Raw genomic sequence first — 17,615 nt, 5'->3', positions numbered from 1 at the left:
GCCAATCAGTTGTTTTAATTGTCATATTTGAATTCAGCACATCGAAATACATAATAAATAGCACATTTTATCTCTGAAGCAGCCGACTTCTCAAAAATTGTAGACCAGTGTAATTCCTATTACTATGGTGTCTGGCAAATGCCCTCGTATACTGAAATTATAAAGACAGTACCTCGTTAGAGTTTTTGTGACTGCAGCCACTGAATGTATTTAATCACTGTTAGTCAGATCCCCGATTCAGCAGTGCACTGAGGCAGTGCTTATTAATGGGACGTAAGTATGTGCTTAAAGTTGCACACACTTGAGTGGTCTGCCGAGTCGGGTCCAGATTCTGATCTCTCACACTGATAGATTGCACCATGTGTAGATTAAGGTATTATTCCATGTGAGTAAGAGTTGCAGAATCTCTCCCTATGACTGCAAAAAGACACCAGCTATAGAAGTGTGGCTGACCAGAATAAAGGAATTAAGAGAAGTGGAATGATTTACTGTCAGTATTAGATGAACTTCTCAAGTATTTGAGCAAAGTTTGGCTAAATGGAATGAAATGACTTTTATATTTAAAAAACAAAACAAAACACCCAGTGTAACTCGTATTTTTATTCTATCTCAACTTTTCTGCATTCACTTCCTTTTTGTATTATGTAAAAAAAAATTATATTGTCAAATTGTTTTTCTTTCATAAAAAATTAGTAACTAACATGTTCAAGATTTCCCCCCAACAGCTCAATGAGGTCAAACATTTCATGAAGTAGTAGTGTGCCTTGACTGTCAATTTTAAATAAAGTTAATTTAAGATGTGATCAGTGATTCTAAAACCACTTTAATTGATCTAAATAGTGTAACATGGTGATACCGAGCATATAATCTCTCCCCCCTCCCACCCCCTTTCAAAAAAATGGCAGGTTGGAGAATTTTCCCTAGTGGAAGATAATCACAAAACTGACCTTTCACTGTCCTTTGTGTCCTGTTTAGTGTTACTGTTATTCAGACCATAGATTTGGTTTGCATTTGCACTAGGTCCTAATAACCGGCTTATGAGACTACAGTGTAAATTAACAAGAAGAATGTTAGAATAGAATGAATAGGCACTGGTGTAAGTTGTTGAAGACCATTTCTAAGAAATGCAACCTTGCTAAATGAACATTTTTTTTTTTTTCCCTTTTGAAATTGAACTTGATTTATCCACAATTACATGATAGGAGAAAAAACTGAAGAAAATAGTAAGATCCAAATCTTATGTGAAAGCTGTATATTTAGATACTGAAGGGTATATGACTAATACTGCATTGTTGTCACCATTTTATGAAGACTAAGGCAATGACACTGAACATGAACTAGTAATCTGGAGTATTTTGTGTCCTGGACAAATCCATCTTGGGCTGGCCCATTTGGTTGATTGCCCCTTGTGGTATCCTTTACTGAAGTAAAGTTGACATGGCTAAACTATAATGAAAGTGACAATTGAGTGCGTGAAAACATTGGGCACAATCTGATTCATGCGGGTCTTTTGAAAAGACCATATACCCCAGTGCTTTGCTCATTCTGTACTCATAAATGATCTGGAAAAAGGGGCAAACAGTGAGGTGGCAAACTTTGATGACAATACAAAAATTAGACAAGATAGTTAAGTCCAAAGCAGACAGTGAACAGTTACAAAGCGATCTCACAAAAATGGGTGACTGACCAAGAAAATGGCAGATGAAATTAATTGTTGATAAATGCAAAGTAATGCATATTGGAAAATATAATCCTGTGTGTGTGTGTGTGTGTGTGTGTGTGTGTGTGTGTGTGTAAAAAAACAAAAAAAAACACAAAAAAAACAATGGGGTCTAAATTAGCTCTTACCTCTCAAGAAAGAACTTGAAGTCATTGTGGATAGTTCCTTTAAAACATGTGCTCAATGTTTAGCAGCAGTCAAAAAAACTAACAACGTTATTTTCTATCCCTTTCCAAATTGTTCCTAAGACACAGTATCATCATGCCCCTATGTGAATCCATGGTACGCCCACATCTTGAATACTGCAAGCTGTGCTGGTCACCCCATCTTAAAAAGGATATATTCGAATTGGAAAAGTTAGAGAAGGGGAACAAAAATGACTAAGTGTATGGAACAGCTTTCCTATGAGGGGAGATTAAAAAGTCTGTGACTGTTCAGTTGTTTCTTTTCCAAGCTGAGGGGCGATATGATAGAGGTCTATAAAATCATGAGGGAGGTTGTGGAATCTCCATCTCTGGAGATATTTAAGAGTAGGTTAGATAAATGTCTATCAGGGATGGTCTAGACAGTATTTGGTCCTGCCATGAGGGCAGGGGACTTGACTAGATGACCTCTCGAGGTCCCTTCCAGTCCTAGAATCTATGAATCTATTGAGGGTGTGGAGAACGTGAATAAGGAAGTGTTATTTACCCTTCACATAACACACAAACCATGGTCACCCAATGAGATGAATAGGCAGCAGGTCTAAAACAAATATAAGGAAGTACTACTTCACACAACGCACAGTCAACCTGTAGAGCTCATTGCTGGGGATGTTGTGAAGGCCAAAAGTATAACTGGATTAAAAATGAATTGGATAAATTCATGGAGAATAGGTCCATCAATAGCTATTAGCTAAGATGGTCAGAGATGCAATCCCATGCTCTGGGTGTCCCTTAACCTGTGACTTCCAGAAGCTGGAACTGGATGACCGGATGAATCACTCGATAAATTGTCCTGTTCTGTTCACTCACTCTGTAGCATCGGTCATTGGCCACTGTCAGAAACAGGATACTGGTCTAGATGGACCATTGGTCTGATCCAATATGGCTGTTCTTATGGTAACATAAAGGCCCCTTTACCAGCTGTCTGCACTGTTCATTGTGATAGGTGTACGTGACCAACACATTTATGTGGTGTATACCAAAAAGGAAGGTGAGTCTCCAAGGCGTCACATGCCCTTTGGGCGAAGATGTGATCCACAGAGGGAGTTCTGCCACACCGATCAGCAAGTGCATTCACTGTGTACTGGTGACATACACCACAACTGTTGTGGAAGCAATGAGATGGGGGTCCATATTTAATAATTACTATGAAATAAAAATAGTCCATGCTACTTTGGAGTTGCTTTGGCTCTGCCATCTCAGCTTGTTCCTGTACAGGATACATGAAACCTCTTAGATTTTTTTGTTTTGTTTTTAGTTACATTTTCTAGACAAGCTGGAGTATCTCACTAGATACTTAATGGCTCCCTGTAGTATCTGAGGACCTCCGTATCTCACAGCGGTGTCACAAGGATAAGATCTGTGAAGTGGACTTCCCCATTTTACAGATGGGGAAACTGAGGCACAAGGAAGCTGAAGTGACTTGGCCAAGGTGACACAAGAAATCTGAAACTGAGCTGGTAGTTGAACCTAGCTCTCCTAAGTCCAAGTCCAGTGCGCTATGCTGTTATCCCATCCCTTATTCCCATAGCAGAAAGGTGTGTTTTTTAGGACTTAAAGCCAGTAGATTATCAAGAGTCCCTTTTGAAAGGGAGCTAGCTTTGTATTCGTAAAGAAGAATACAATAGTTGGGGACCTCTCTGGAGTAGAATGGAAAAGTTTTTTCTGTCCCTGCTGATCATAGCCTCTTGCTGAGAGCATACACAAGTAAATTGTTTTATAAGCAAGGGAAAAATACATTTAACAGAACTATCTGATTTATAAACCCACAGACCAGGCCATTCAGAGTGAAGAGAGATTGAGCAGCTCATACTTCATGTCTTGTAGCCCATATGTGAATTTCTGTTGAGGAAAGGTAGACAAAATGAACCCTGTGAGGAATTGGTCACATTATGTATATATATTTTTTCCTCAACAAAAATTCAGATACGGGCTGCAAGGTAATCAATTCCTCATTAGGATTTAATCTAGTTAATCTCCCCTTCCATTTAGTATCTGAACCCCTCCCAGATATTTAAAAGTAGAAATAACTTTTCTCTTTCTTCCTTATTAGCCTTTGGAAGAAACAGCTTGATTAGTTTGCAGGGTTTTTGTTTGTTTGTATGGGTAACAGAATGAGGAAAAGCTCAGTCAAATCACTGTGGTTTTGCATTCAGCTCTGGGAGTGACGCGGGCCAGAGTGACTTGCCTCTTTAGGGGAAGGAAGTGCAAGAATCTGGGTCCCGCTCCAGTGACAATTGTGTGTCTCACTTTGATGAACCTCCTGCACTGGTCAACAGTTTCATTGTTCCAGTGGAACGTAGCTGTCATGGAAGGAGTAGTGGTCGGGTAGCCAGGTCTGGTCCCATGGAGGAGCCAGTGCGGGGAGTGGTTTTTTGGTGATGTGCTCGTGGCAATCTGTGTTGTACTAGCTGTAGTCTGTTCAGGATATGTGGTGTCAGCCATATATATGAGAAGCAGAAGCCTAGAGGTCACGAGTGCTTGGATCAGGATGGCCAGCTTTGTGCCCAATAAGATTGGATGCTATCTGCTGGGCAGTCGCAAATGGAAGAGGGGTGTCTTTTGCTGCTGTTGGTGTTCGGATAGCTAGTAGCCCTGAGTCCAAAGGGACCCCAAGTCTGCAGACTGATATAGTCTGAAGGTAGCTGCCCTCAGGACTGAGACGTTGTTCTAAAGGAGGCAGACACTTCAGTTGAAAGCTGTGTATGAATAGTAGAGGGCAAGGTTAGCTTCTGCAGAGGACATACTGTTTTCTCAAGTGTTAGATTCCCCAGCCTCCCCATCAATGATGGAAATTATAGGAAAAGAAGATCTAGCATATTAATGTAATCTAGGCCCTGCAACGCAAATGGCCTTTATGAAGGTGCAGGCTTCAGTACAGGCTTTGTTACCCAATTCCCGCTTTTCTGTATACAGGTCTCATTTGGCAGTGAGTAGAGGTCTTATTTCTTGGGTTGGGAGTCCATGTTTCACAGTCAGTGCTGAACTGACCTCCCTCCAGAGTTCTGCTAATGTCGTTTGTTTTGGCCAATAGGCATTGCTATTAAGTGACTTGATGTTCACAATCCCCTTTCCTCCTTGGAGCCTTTTCATGCTTTCAACCCCTGCTGACTTCACTGACTGCAAAGGGATTGCTATTTTAAACTTGGTTCTCTCATTGGAAGAACTGTGTGCTACCCACATAGGTTGCTTGAGCTGGCTGAATGTCTCTACATTAAGTCTAAAGCTTATTTGGGTTTCTTCCCAATTTCAAAACATGTTTAAAATGGGAAGAATAATAAAGTCATATCGGAAACTTCTCATTTATTATCTGTGTTCTCTAGCAATGTTGCACATTTATGAACTTGCGTTGGTTGTGTCTCAATCTGATAACCAGTGCTATCACATCAGCTTTTCTGCTCTTCTTATCACAATAATCTTCTTCTCTCCTGTCATAAATTATAAAGGTATAAAAAGCACTAGTGTTGATTACTCTGTGTGAAAGACTGAATTAAGTTCTTTCCAATAAACCATTTCAATTAAACATGTAACAAGGCAGTACTTTTGCTGAAGCCTGGCTTATTTGCATAAAACACATTCTTCACCGCCTCTGTGCTTAGGCTATATAGCCAAAAGGTGGCAGCACTCCATCTGTTTAGTTGTTCTGTATTTTGTAGAGAAACAACCTTTTTCTTTAAAACCGGTTTTAGAAACCTTCCTTCAGTCTTCACCTTCCCACTATAACTTCCGACGTTTGTATTAAACAGACCTGTTCTGCATCTCGCAAACTTTCCAGACCCTGAAAGTGATTTCTATTAGTATATTAGGCAGGCTTTCTGAGCCAGAGGTTCTAAATGTGTCCTATTGTATAGAAACAAACATTCAAACAGATTGTCTTAATTTTTAAAAACTTTCCTTTCTTGCATTGTAGACTGAGCAGTGATTCCTAAATTGTAGACCTAAACTGTGAGTAGTATGACAAATACAATATAGAAAAATTAATACTTCTCAGTGCTATAGTAACTTTCAAATGGTGATCTCAGAACACGTTATATACTCTAAGCCTTACTACATTACTGTGAGTTGGGCATGAATTTTCCCTAGGTTAGTGCTGGGGAAACTGTCTGAGGCCTTGTCTACACTAAAGGGAAAAATAGATCTAAGCTACGCAATTTGAGTTGCGTGTATAGCGTAACTCCAATCGGCGTAGCTTAGATCTACTTACCACAGGGTCCACGCTACGCGATGTTGATGTGAGACGCTCTCCTGCTGACTCCCCTTACTCTTCTCAATCCGGTGGAGTACAGGAGTCAACGGGAGAGCGATTGGTGGTCAATTTAGGGGGTCTTCACTGGACCTACTAAATCGACCACCAATGCATCGATCACTGCACATCGATCCCCTGATAAGTGTAGACAAGCCCAGAGGTTAAGTTTGCTTTGTTCAGGGTCACTCAAGAAGATGTCAGTTGGGACTTGTGCTCCTAACTCTCTCGGAAGCTTTTGAATTCCACCCAAAATCTTCATCTCCTCCCAGTTAGGTACTTTAACAACAAGACCATCCTTGGCAGGAGCTTTAGAATGTAATGTGCAAAGTGGAGACCACTAAAGAAACTTAAAAAGAAGAGCGGTCAGAGGCAAGGAACAAGAGTTCTGTGGTAGTTTCAAAACAACAAAAATCCATTAAACAAACTAATATTGAGTCACTGCATGCGCTTTAGGAAATAAGTCGGGTTCGATCATAGTGGAACTGAACTTTCTGAGGTGCTTCCCCTGGCATGACTTCAGTTTCACTGAGAACTACGCAGAGTAGGGAGCCTGACTTACCTGATTATCCCTTGGGAGGTCCTCTGCTTTTTTTGGAATAGCAAAACCTTCTCAGGTTTTCCCTCCACTTTGCACTACTTCCCTTCCTCCAACTTTTCCTTTTGCCCACTGTTAAACCACCGTGCCATCTTGATCCTATGTTGTAGCCACCATTCTTATGGATTTAGGAGAGGCTGAGACTCCCTTTAGACTAGTCAGTCCTGCTTCTAAATTGACTACTAGAGGGTTCCCGTGGATTCTAGCACTCAGCAGGGGAAGGTACATTACTGTCTGAGCTGGATGTTGTATCTTGATATGATGATGGACTTCTGTCAAAATCTCATTTATGTAGGGTGGGATTTTTCAGAAGTGCTCAGCATTGTCCGGCTCAGCTCCCACTGAAGTCAACAGGTTGACTTTTTTTGCCCCCAATTTTTTCCCATTAGAAAATGGTTTCCCCAAATCTAGAAACTGAAAATGGAAAACGGATAGACTTTTTTTGGTCTTCAACAACTGACACAAAACATTGTAAGTCAAAATGAAGAAAATTTTCTTCCCAGCTCTAGCGATTGCTATTGATGTCAGAGTTAGGCCCACCCATATGGCATGACCTTACCGGGATAGCAAGCCTACTCCACTCTTACTCTTCTCTCTAAGAGTTGAGACCCTTTCGTCTCTCAGGACTAAGACTCTCTGTTCCATCCAGTAGCTCCAGCTTTTTCCACCATGGGACAGGGCAGCTTGCTCTACCTAGCAGCCACGGTATGCTGGTAGGACGATACACAATTCTCCCCCTTTTCCATATCTCCAATAAAACTCTTGAAGACTTTCACCAGTTTTATTTCTTTGTGCAACTGCTGTCCCAAATTTAGCTTTTCTCCCACCCCTCAAAATTTTTTTTAGGAGTCTGAACATTTTTTTGGTGAAAATTTGCAATGCATCTTTCGTGCCAAATTTTGGCCAGAGGGAGTCTTTGACTTTTCTGCCCTTCTCAGATTGTCAAGTCAAGAGGTGTGCCTCTGGGTGTAATTGCTAGTCTCCCAGTGGATTAAACACAAGGCTGGGAGCCAAGGCCGTCAACTCAGTGCCACTGACAGCTGCTGCCTCAAGCTTATTCATCAATCATTGAATGGTGGTATTGAACAATGATTGTGACAGAATACAGTCTGGCTGCACTCCCAGATAGGAAACCATTCTGCTCTGAGATCCTGAATTATACCAGTGACATTGTCTGGCGAATTGTTGCAGCTGATCTGGTTGAGCGATAAACAATGGTTTGAACCCCTACCCATTATCATCAAGGCCCATTGATTCAAGTGGCCTCCAGCTCTGCATTGCAATCAGCTCAGTATCAGCCTATCCGGGTGAGGCATCGATATTTGGGCAGCGTCATAGTGCTGGAAGAAAAGATGTGGATGCTTGTATAGAAGCAGCTGCCGCCATGTTTCAGGCCCTTCGACGGCCTTTGTTGGGGGCGTTGTGACATCAAACTCGCTGTGAAGCTGAGGCTCTGTAGAACCACCGTTATACAAACTCTGTTGTAAGGCAGTGAACATGGGCTCCGACGAAGGCTGAAGAACACTGGATTTATGTTTTTGATTCTTGTTGACTTTGTTAGCTGCTCCATATCAAGTGGCAGGACAAGATCAGAAATTAGGATATTTGAAGCCACACTCAGCAACTGCCTCCATGGTTTTCTTGGTGTGGACATATTATTAGACTGGAAGCCCAGCAGATTCTGAAGCGTGTGTACCAAGGAATGCTGCTACATGGCTGGTGATCAGGTGGGCGTTGAAAGCTTTGGGGACATGACAGTGATGGACATAAACAGAGTTTACCATCTGACCACCTCTTTCCAGAGATGGATCCAGGTGCTGCTCAATTTGCAAGGAGGCCATGTGTCTCTGGGATTTACCATGATGATGATGATGATAGCCAAGGCAACTGAAGTACTAGTTCTGGCCATTCAACCTGTATCTCCCTCTGCAGGTTTTGGTGAAAGCATAAAGGTTGAAATATGCTGTAAATAGTTAAGGATCCTCTGAAACTAGAAGCTGTTATTGTAAAAAGCATATAAAATGCTAAAGATATGAGAGTGTGAGGTTTTTATCCTGAACTGTGTAATGCAGGTGCCTTTTAACAGTAATGTCTAAAGACAGCTGTTCACTGCAGTTTGTCTGCTGGCGGCTTGTCACTCGCTGATTAGCAGCTGGTAATGCTGCTCTTGGAAAAGCTGTGTAGTCAATCAGCAGCTGGAGGGGGACACCTGAGGGGAAGTGGAGGGAGATGTTTCTCTCCCTCTCATAATAAAAATTCTTACAGCTGAAGATTTTCATGATGTTTCTCATGAGATCTGTATGTAATGGTGCGGTGTCACTCAAAGTAGCTTAAAGGGACTGTCTGATTAAAACCATATTTAAAAAGCCCCAAACTTGCCAGTGTTGCATATGCTGTTTTAGATAGCATTTTAAAAACTAAATCTTCCCTTTACCATTCATTCGCTTTGTCTGCATTTCGCTCCTTGTGGGCAGTTCTGTTCTCCCCCCCCCCCCCCCCCCCCCCCCCCCCCCAGCCGCTGTCACTCTTTGGTTACGCTACATTACCACAATACTGCAATGTTTGGGAAGTGGGGCAATGTTTAAAACTGGACTGGAAAGAATTTTTGAAAATATTCCTATTGATGTTATGTTTATAACACACATTCATAAACACACACAATCTGGGTCCTAAATGAATTGATATTGCTTCTTTAAAAGAAGATCTTATCCTTTGATATATTGGCAGAGCAGTTTGTGAGGAAGCCTCTGTAAGAATAGCCGTTTTGTGAAGTAATCAAGGGAGAAATACATGTGCATTAGGTTTCTATTTGGTCTGAAAATTCAGTGCCATCTGTTCCAGATGTTTTCAGCTGCATTTATAGCAAGCAACTGCTGTGCTGCTTAAAAAGAAAAACAGTTTATTTTATACTTTCTCTCTCTCCCATTGCACTTAGACGACCAGCCATCGAATCAGTTCCTTTGTCTGCGTAACAAAAGTTGCGCAAATAGTGTTGAATAATTTAATAAATGTGAACTCTGGGGCAAGGCTTTTGTGCATGTGTGCTGGCTTTGTATTTTTAGCTGCTAATGCTAGCTTGTAGAGAATGTTAAATCTTATCTCATCGTGCAGGGGAACAGCAGCTTGTAAAATGGTACAATGTTCAAACATTGTAAAATAATAGGAATTTATCCTCCAGAACAGACTTCTGGTTACCTGCTACATACAGTATGTGAGGAAACCATCAGACTATACTAACTAGAGATGCGCCTGTGCTGCAAAGTTCAGAATTGGATCCAAACTTTGTGGGTGCCAGGATCTGGGGTGTTGGTTTGGGCTCATCTCTAGAATTAAACATGTCAGATGGTGCTCTAATAATTATTGCTGTACAGTAGTCCAGAAGAAACAAATGCACTGCGGGTGTTCACTTATTGGTTTTGAATCTGGCCCCCTCTCCTCTGCCCTTCCCCCTATATGAAATATTCGGGTATCTGCTGTGCAAAGTGAGCTTTTCTTAGCTGGAAACTAATAGCTAAAGGCTATAATAATGTGGATGTTACTAACAGAGTCCAAGATGGAGGAAAACACAACTGTTGATGGGAGAATTGCTGGTAAACTGTTAGCTGGAAAATGGAGAGACGAGGGGGAATTATGAAGCTTATAAAATTCTTGGACTGGTTTTTGCTCAGAGAAAGCTTGACATCTTGTAACAAAGCAGACACCCTAGTAAACAAATTTGTTCGCTAGGTCTCTATATGCGCAAGATTTCCCTGAGCTCTTGAAGATCTAAATCAATTTACTGGTAGCTGCTATTGCTTTTAGAGCACCCTTTTGGGGGGCATGATTAGAAGACCTGATAATGCGTTAGTATGTTCTCCAGGGATTCTCCCACTTTGGGCTGGCCCTCTGAGCCTTGGCAGGAGGGTTGCAATTATTTCCCAAATGCACTTGTCTTTCACAGTTGGTAGAAAACTTTAGGCCCCAGTTCTGCAGCGTTACACGCTCTGAAAAGCCTCATTGACTTCAGTGCTGTTTGCAGTGTGTAAATTAAGAACTCCTATTTGACAATTATCACTGAATGGTTTCCCTATCCTAAGAGTGGTAAAGGTTGACAAATGTTTACTTATCGACATTAAATATAATTGAAGTATTTAGCATAGTATGTTGCAGGCTTCCTTTAATTTTGACTGTAACTCTTGATATTTGCTAGTCAGAAGTAGGTTTACAAACACTCACTAGGGAAGTTTCAGCGATCTTATTTAGTGGTGAAATTGTATAGTGAAAATCACATTTAATGGAACAGGAGGGCTTCCTGGCATTGTTATAAAATTAGGAACAAATGGGAGGTGAGGGGAGAAGGAAAGGGGGAGAGAAGTGAAAGAGAGAAATTTAGAAAATCAATACATGAATAAATGGCCTGCACACACAAATGACTGCTGTGATGGCCTGACTTGCTGTAGCTTGGTCTCTGGATAATCCTCAGATGTCAGATTTCCGTAAGGCCAACATGTGACACAAAGCTTGCCTCTCCACAGAGAAGTGTGCTTTACTGGTATTAAGAGGCTGGCTGGCGCCTCGTCTCTCACCATGCATGAGAATGTGTGTGTGTCTGTCTGTCTGTCTGCATTATGTGTGTCTGTTTGTGTAGGTGGTTCTACGGGCAGTGTGTTTTAGAAGAGCTTTTAAGTGAAACCGGATTTCCACAAGCTATCGGCTAGTGTATAGACGCACCAAACTACTATGTGCGTCTCTTTTTTTAAAGAAAAGACTCCGAGCTGGGATTACCTTTCTCACACCTGCCACCACTGATGCCCTCTCAAGGTTAGAGTTTGAGCGACGTGGGACCAGCTTAATACCAAACGCCATTCAAAAGGAGCTGCATGAAGGAATAGCAGACACGGAAAGAAGAGCAACAGCACCCACCCAATAACATGAACAATAGTTTGCAGGTTAACCTGCCCAGGAGTTGGGCTGGTTCAAATAGCTCACTCCAGGAGAAGTCTGAGCACTCTTTTTTTCTTTTCTATTACTACAGAATGGAGGATGAGGCGGTGCTGGACAGAGGGGCTTCCTTCCTTAAGCATGTATGCGACGAAGAAGAAGTGGAAGGTAAGAGATCTATATTTTTTGGGTTAATGTGTGTCTTTAAAATTTAATATTTATATATTGGAGCAAAACAAATTGCCACAGGCAGATTCAGTGAAAAGGGCTAGTTCTTTTTCTGAACAATTAAGCTTAAAAATGATTGACATGGCGGCAGCCAGAATTAGCATAGACCTGACTTTTTACAGCTTAATTCTCACTTTGAAAACGGGACTCTTTTTGTGCTGCTGGTATTCTTTCTTTATTTCCAAAATAACATTCACATGCCTCCACAGAATAGCCATGAGATGCTGTGTGTTTTTTATATAAATGCATTTCACAGCACTTACGAATCAATATTGCACCTTGTATGGCATACATTGGCAGGCATCACAAATGGAGGAGACCCTTGCACAAAATGATCCCAGCTGAGTCGGTATTGAGTGCTGGCCCCTGGGTGCCAGACTCCGGGTACTAAGAGGATCATTTTCTGTGGGATTCTTTCGGCTTAGAAGAAATACAGGCCATGACTTTCTGTGAGAAAAGGGACCTGTTTAACTAGGCCAAGAGTTGCCCCATATTTAAAGAAATGAACAAGAGCATCTGAATTTTTTTTCTTTTGCATAAACTAAATATATTTGTGTAACTCCCTCCAAACTATGAAAATAGTTTTAGAAAATATCTGCAAAATACAGTGATTGGGTCTCTGAATGCAACTATCAAGCTTCCAGCAATTCAAAATAATCATTTAAAAAAATAGCCTGGAAACTGCCAGGTATGAGAAGCGCAGTGTTTTGTTTCCTCAACTATGTCAGCTGTGCTCCATGGCTATAAAAACCACCCTGTTGGTTTTAACTAGGCCATTTACTGTCTATAGGGGTTGGGGTGAGAGGGTCTCCTGTTGGAGGATACTGACCCCACGGGTGTGAAAGCCTTAGCACGGAATGTAAACATGTAATTTTTTCTTTAAACGTTTCTACATATTTTAAAGCCTAAAATGGTGACAAACCCTGTAACTGCAGGTGGAAACTATGTAAATAAAACCTGCCCTCTAGCCCCCCCGATAATAAAACACAGTTATAATGGTAAGGAGCAGAGCAGCAAAAGGTCATGCCAACCCCCTCAAGGTGTATTAAAAATAGAAGGGTTTTGAGTGGCTGTTAAGACTCTGATTTTCTATCTGACCCTTCTTTAATATTCTTTCCAGGTGAATATGCAAATGTGATCTATCATTAAAGAATCTCAGTCCAACTGTTATCACCTTGCTGGGGGCAGGGAGTAAGAGTAGGTGAAAAGAGATGAAGTGTCTATATAATTCCTCAGCACAGGAGACTGGGAACTGTAACTCCAGGTCTGAGCCTTTTGATAGACTCAAACTTTGGGTTGTATAACTAACTCCCTTGTTCTCATTAATGGCAGTGCCTAGGTACTACAGTGAAACTTCTTAAACACCCCCAGATAACTAGTTAAGGAAGCTAGCACATGTAAATTTTTGAATACTTGCAGTGTAGCAACTGCCGTTGTATCGGAATAGGAACAGGTGTGCTAATGTGAAAAGACTTCAAGTTGCCACTTCGCCTCTGCTGTTCTTTGGGGCATGGGTTGTCCTTTTCGTATGTGCTTTGACAGCACCGGGCACGTTTTGGGCACTTTGCCATATAAATAATTATTCATAAGTGTTGGCCTTTTGTATACGTTGCATTTGCCTAACCAAGAACACACCACACATGCATGTGCCTAATCTACCTGTAACAGTAACACTAATGGGAATTATATGAGAGCGTATGTCCCTATGGCATGTCCCCAGACTTTGAAGATAATTTAAGATCTCTGTGTGTATCTGGCCATTTCCTGCTTATTGTCATGGAGAAGTTATCATTTCACTTCTGATGTTAATGGGTAAATGCTACCTGCCTACCTTGCTTTAATATCAAAAGGGCATAGGTAATAACTACGATACGTTTTTGTTATGAAGAGCTGCTTTGTTGGCGGCTGGCTGACGTCGTATAGAGATGCTCGGAAATATGGCTCAGCATATTTTACTGAGGTTACTTCCCAATTCCATTTCAGAGAATGGGAAAATGTAAGCATTATTGCGAGAATGAGGAACAAACAGAGCTCCAGGGTCAAGTTTTTCGAAAAAGAAAAGCAGCCCCATTTATCTACAGCACCGTACATTCTTTTCTTAAAAGGTAGTGACGTATTCCTAAAATTCCACTAAGTTAGGAATCTAGATATGTGAGACACACAGATTACTTAACTTGTTTTGGAACAAGGGAAAAAGTAAAGCTCCACCTTATCCCTTGTGATAAGATCTTGCCTCTCTAACTCCCCTCAAGCCAGTAGTAGCTCTGACTTCATAGTGGGGCGGAGGATACTTGATTTCAAGTTTGGCAACTCAGTTAAAACTGTAAAGAAGGAGGGGCACTCTGACAGGGTTCAGGTATGTAGGTGAATGTGGCCTGCATTTCCGCAAGTTTCCCCCCACCCTGTATCCATCTACTTTAATAAGTTAGGGATACCATGAAGATGGATGCAGTATTGGAACCTGACTAGAATAGAATTCTCTGTTACACTGGAAATTTATGTCTGTGGATCTCATCAATGTTAAGGGGAGTTATCTACATAAACGTCTGTACACATGGATCAGAGAAACATGTGGAACTTAATTAGGGACTTTGCAACAAGAGAAACTTTAATAAAAAAACCTCCCAACCCCTAAAACCATTTGCCATTTTTGCTAAACCTCTTTTTCTTTTGCTTGCCCCTGTTGTGATGTCAGTGGATTTGTGTTATCACACATTTGGGGGGAAAAGTTGTGTAATGTCATAAAATGCTACCCTTAATTTTGCTTCACTCAAAACATCACTCATTTTGCAGTAACAATGGGAGACTTTGTGAATTACTGATTGATTATTTTTTTTAAATATAGTATAAATGAACAAGTGAAATTAAAAAATATAAGCAAGGAAAAATCACCACAGAATGTACTTTGTTCATTTGTTTTGATAACTTAGCTTAGTTTAAATTGCACAATAGCAGAGGGAGCTGCGTTTTTGTGTCTTCAAAACCTCCACAGACTTTGATTTTCTGTTGCAAAATTAGGAGTGATTACTTAACGTGTAAGCTCTTTGGGGCAGGGTCTGTCTTGTTTTGTTTTGTATCTGTACAGCACCTAGCACATTGGGGGGGGGGCAGATATGGACAAAGCCCTCAGTGCTGCCACAATACAAATAGTAAATAGCAGTAGGGGTTTGGGTTCCAATTCTGGTTTTTATGTGAACCTTCAAATTTTGAGAGGGTTCAGATAGAAATCTTTTATTTCAGCTCCTCTCTAGTTTTAATTCTCTGTTATGCTTTGTATACTATTAAATATACTGTAGTACAGCTTGGATAAACTCTCAAGTCCTGATTCAATACAAATGCAGTAGAACCTACCTTAAATGGTCTAATAGGGAGGTTCTTTGCATAATACCATCTTTCTAACATTTGATAGCTTGACACTAGTAAATCTACCAGCATGTTTACCATCTGTTTTTTTTCAACTTATGGCTAATCTTCTTTATCTGTAGGTGAAATGTCATTCTAGTCTGTTGCAAATGTCTTTTATCCGTCGGCAGGGTAGTTGGCAGACTTCAGTGTTATCTTAAAATGTGCTGGTGTCGTGTCTGACATCAGTGCTTTCTCACTTCCACTGCTGTGACACTTTAATGTCCTATTTGAAGGGCTCGGATTTAAAAACTTGGGTCAAAATTGGGATGACTGTAAAGTGATCTTATTTAAAATGGTACTTAGCTGAATGTGCATTTTAAAAAGAACTGTCAGGGTTTTTCCTTCTGCCTTTTAAAGAAAGTACACCTTTGGGAAGTGTCATAGAGTTTAGGGCCAGAATGGACCACCAGATCATCTAAACCTCCTGAATGGCACAGGCTACCCACATGCTAAACATTAAAAGTCCTTTGAGGATGAAAAGGCAGTGTATAAGTGCTGAGTGGTCTTTCTTTTAAAGGAATATTAAATTCTCCAGTGACAGAGCCTTGTAGTACAAATTATTTTACATCAAATCTGAGGAAAGTGTTTTGTAATACCATAATGGCAGTAACATCGCTTTTTTAACCCCCGTTTTAAAGGGAGAAGATAAGAATTGCTGATTTCCTTAATTAAAGGCAAGGAGAGCAAACACTCAGCCAGCATTAAAAACACTTAATATGGTATTAAATGATCAATTTAAAAACAATCCATCTCTGTGCAAAAGTGACACGAGTGAGATGCCCACCTGCTCTCCAACTTGGCGGCTAACCAAACTTGGCTGAAGGCCATGCTAGTTGAAATGGTGACAGTCAGACTGCGGCATTGTGCCCCTTGGTCTGCTGGTGTCAGAGAGTGTTCCAAATGGAGGGCTTTGGATGTACTGATGGAGGCAAACCAGAGCACCAGGCTTGCCAAGGGAGCTGCCTGCACAGACTCCAGCTTGACAGGCAAATTTGCTGGGACTGTGCAGGCTGATCCCTTTTCAGGATCAAGGCCCATACTATTTAACTGTATACATAATATACATTTACTGTGTGTAGAGCAGGGGTTCTCAACCTTTTTCTTTCTGAGTCCCCTCCCCCCAACATAGCTCAGGGCCCCAGGCTTCAGCCCTGCACAGCGGGACTTCGGCTTTCTGCCTTGGGCCCTAGTGAGTCTAACACTGGCCCTGCTTGGTGGAGCCCCTGAAACCTGCTTGTGGCCCCCCAGGGGGCACCGGACCCCTGGTTGAGAATCGCTGGTGTATGGGACAGTGCTATGGTCAGCTTACCCAATCAGGTTATGTGTCCACTGCCTCAGTTTCTCCAGAGAAGTACATGTAGACTCGTGGTTTGTCACATCCCCTTCTTTGGATCTGATTTGCTAAGAAAACATAACAGTTCAAACATAACTGCCAGAACAAATCTACCAGCCCTCTCCCCAGACTCTGAAGTTCCTTCCCCAAACCATTTCATGACTAAAGCCTCTCCTAGCTGAGACTTGTTCTGCTCCCACTTGGCTAGTATGGATTCCACTGGCCCTGGGTTCTCCTCTTTCTGTATGAATAGCCGCTCTCTTATAATAAGTGCTGCACCCCAGCAGTTCTCATGTGACCCCGGTCGTTTGACTCAGGGGCAGGCCAGAACCTGGAAACAGGATGCTGGGACATACATGTGCCCAGGAACTATGAGCACCATTCGCTCAGAGGGATCTCAAGTTGCTCTACGGATTTTACAAACTTTCTGTTGGACTCTCTTCTCCCACTGCTGGCATGTGTCTGCCTCTGGCGTGAGACACAGCAACTCTTCATTAGTGCCCAACAACACTACATCACCGCTTAGGACAGAAAGTGAAGAGTATATAAAATTTGCCTGTCTCTGCTGTGCTTGATACCCCATCCCTTTCTGAATTCCTTCAGGTTATTTTTAAACAAATAACCTAAAATACATATACAGAAGGTCAGACTAAATGATCACAATGCTCCCTTTCTGGTCTTGGACTCTGAATGAATCTAGGAAAACTTAAAATATGGCAGGGAGGTCCAGTCACAGCTGTGGAATTTCTAATGGAAGATGGAGTTGTATTTTAGTGACTTTTCATTCGGTTTACTGCTGTCCTGGGCTCACTTTTTATTTTCTTCTCATTCATGATCTAGAAATAAATACCAAGAAGCCACTTAAGCCAATACCTGCTAAAGGGAAAGAGAGACCAGTTAAAACCGATAATCTGTGTAATAAATCAAAACCTCTAGAAACGAAGTGAAGTTATTCCTAATTATAC

General features: G+C 41.4%; 1 protein-coding gene across 2 annotated transcripts in view; it reads left to right on the top strand.

Moving 5' to 3' along the window:
- Positions 1–11,779: 11,779 nt before the first annotated feature.
- Positions 11,780–17,615, top strand: part of SLC4A4 (solute carrier family 4 member 4) — a 224,516-nt gene continuing 218,680 nt past the window's right edge. For both annotated transcript variants that reach the window (XM_065404796.1, XM_065404797.1), the window contains exon 1: positions 11,780–11,852. In XM_065404796.1, the coding sequence (XP_065260868.1) occupies positions 11,780–11,852 (73 nt within the window). The remainder of the gene's footprint in view (positions 11,853–17,615) is intronic.

The sequence above is a fragment of the Emys orbicularis genome, chromosome 5 (assembly GCF_028017835.1).
Source record: "Emys orbicularis isolate rEmyOrb1 chromosome 5, rEmyOrb1.hap1, whole genome shotgun sequence".
Lineage (NCBI taxonomy): Eukaryota > Metazoa > Chordata > Testudines > Emydidae > Emys > Emys orbicularis.
Note: the sequence above shows the minus strand (reverse complement) of the source record. Positions and strands in the feature narration are given on the sequence as shown.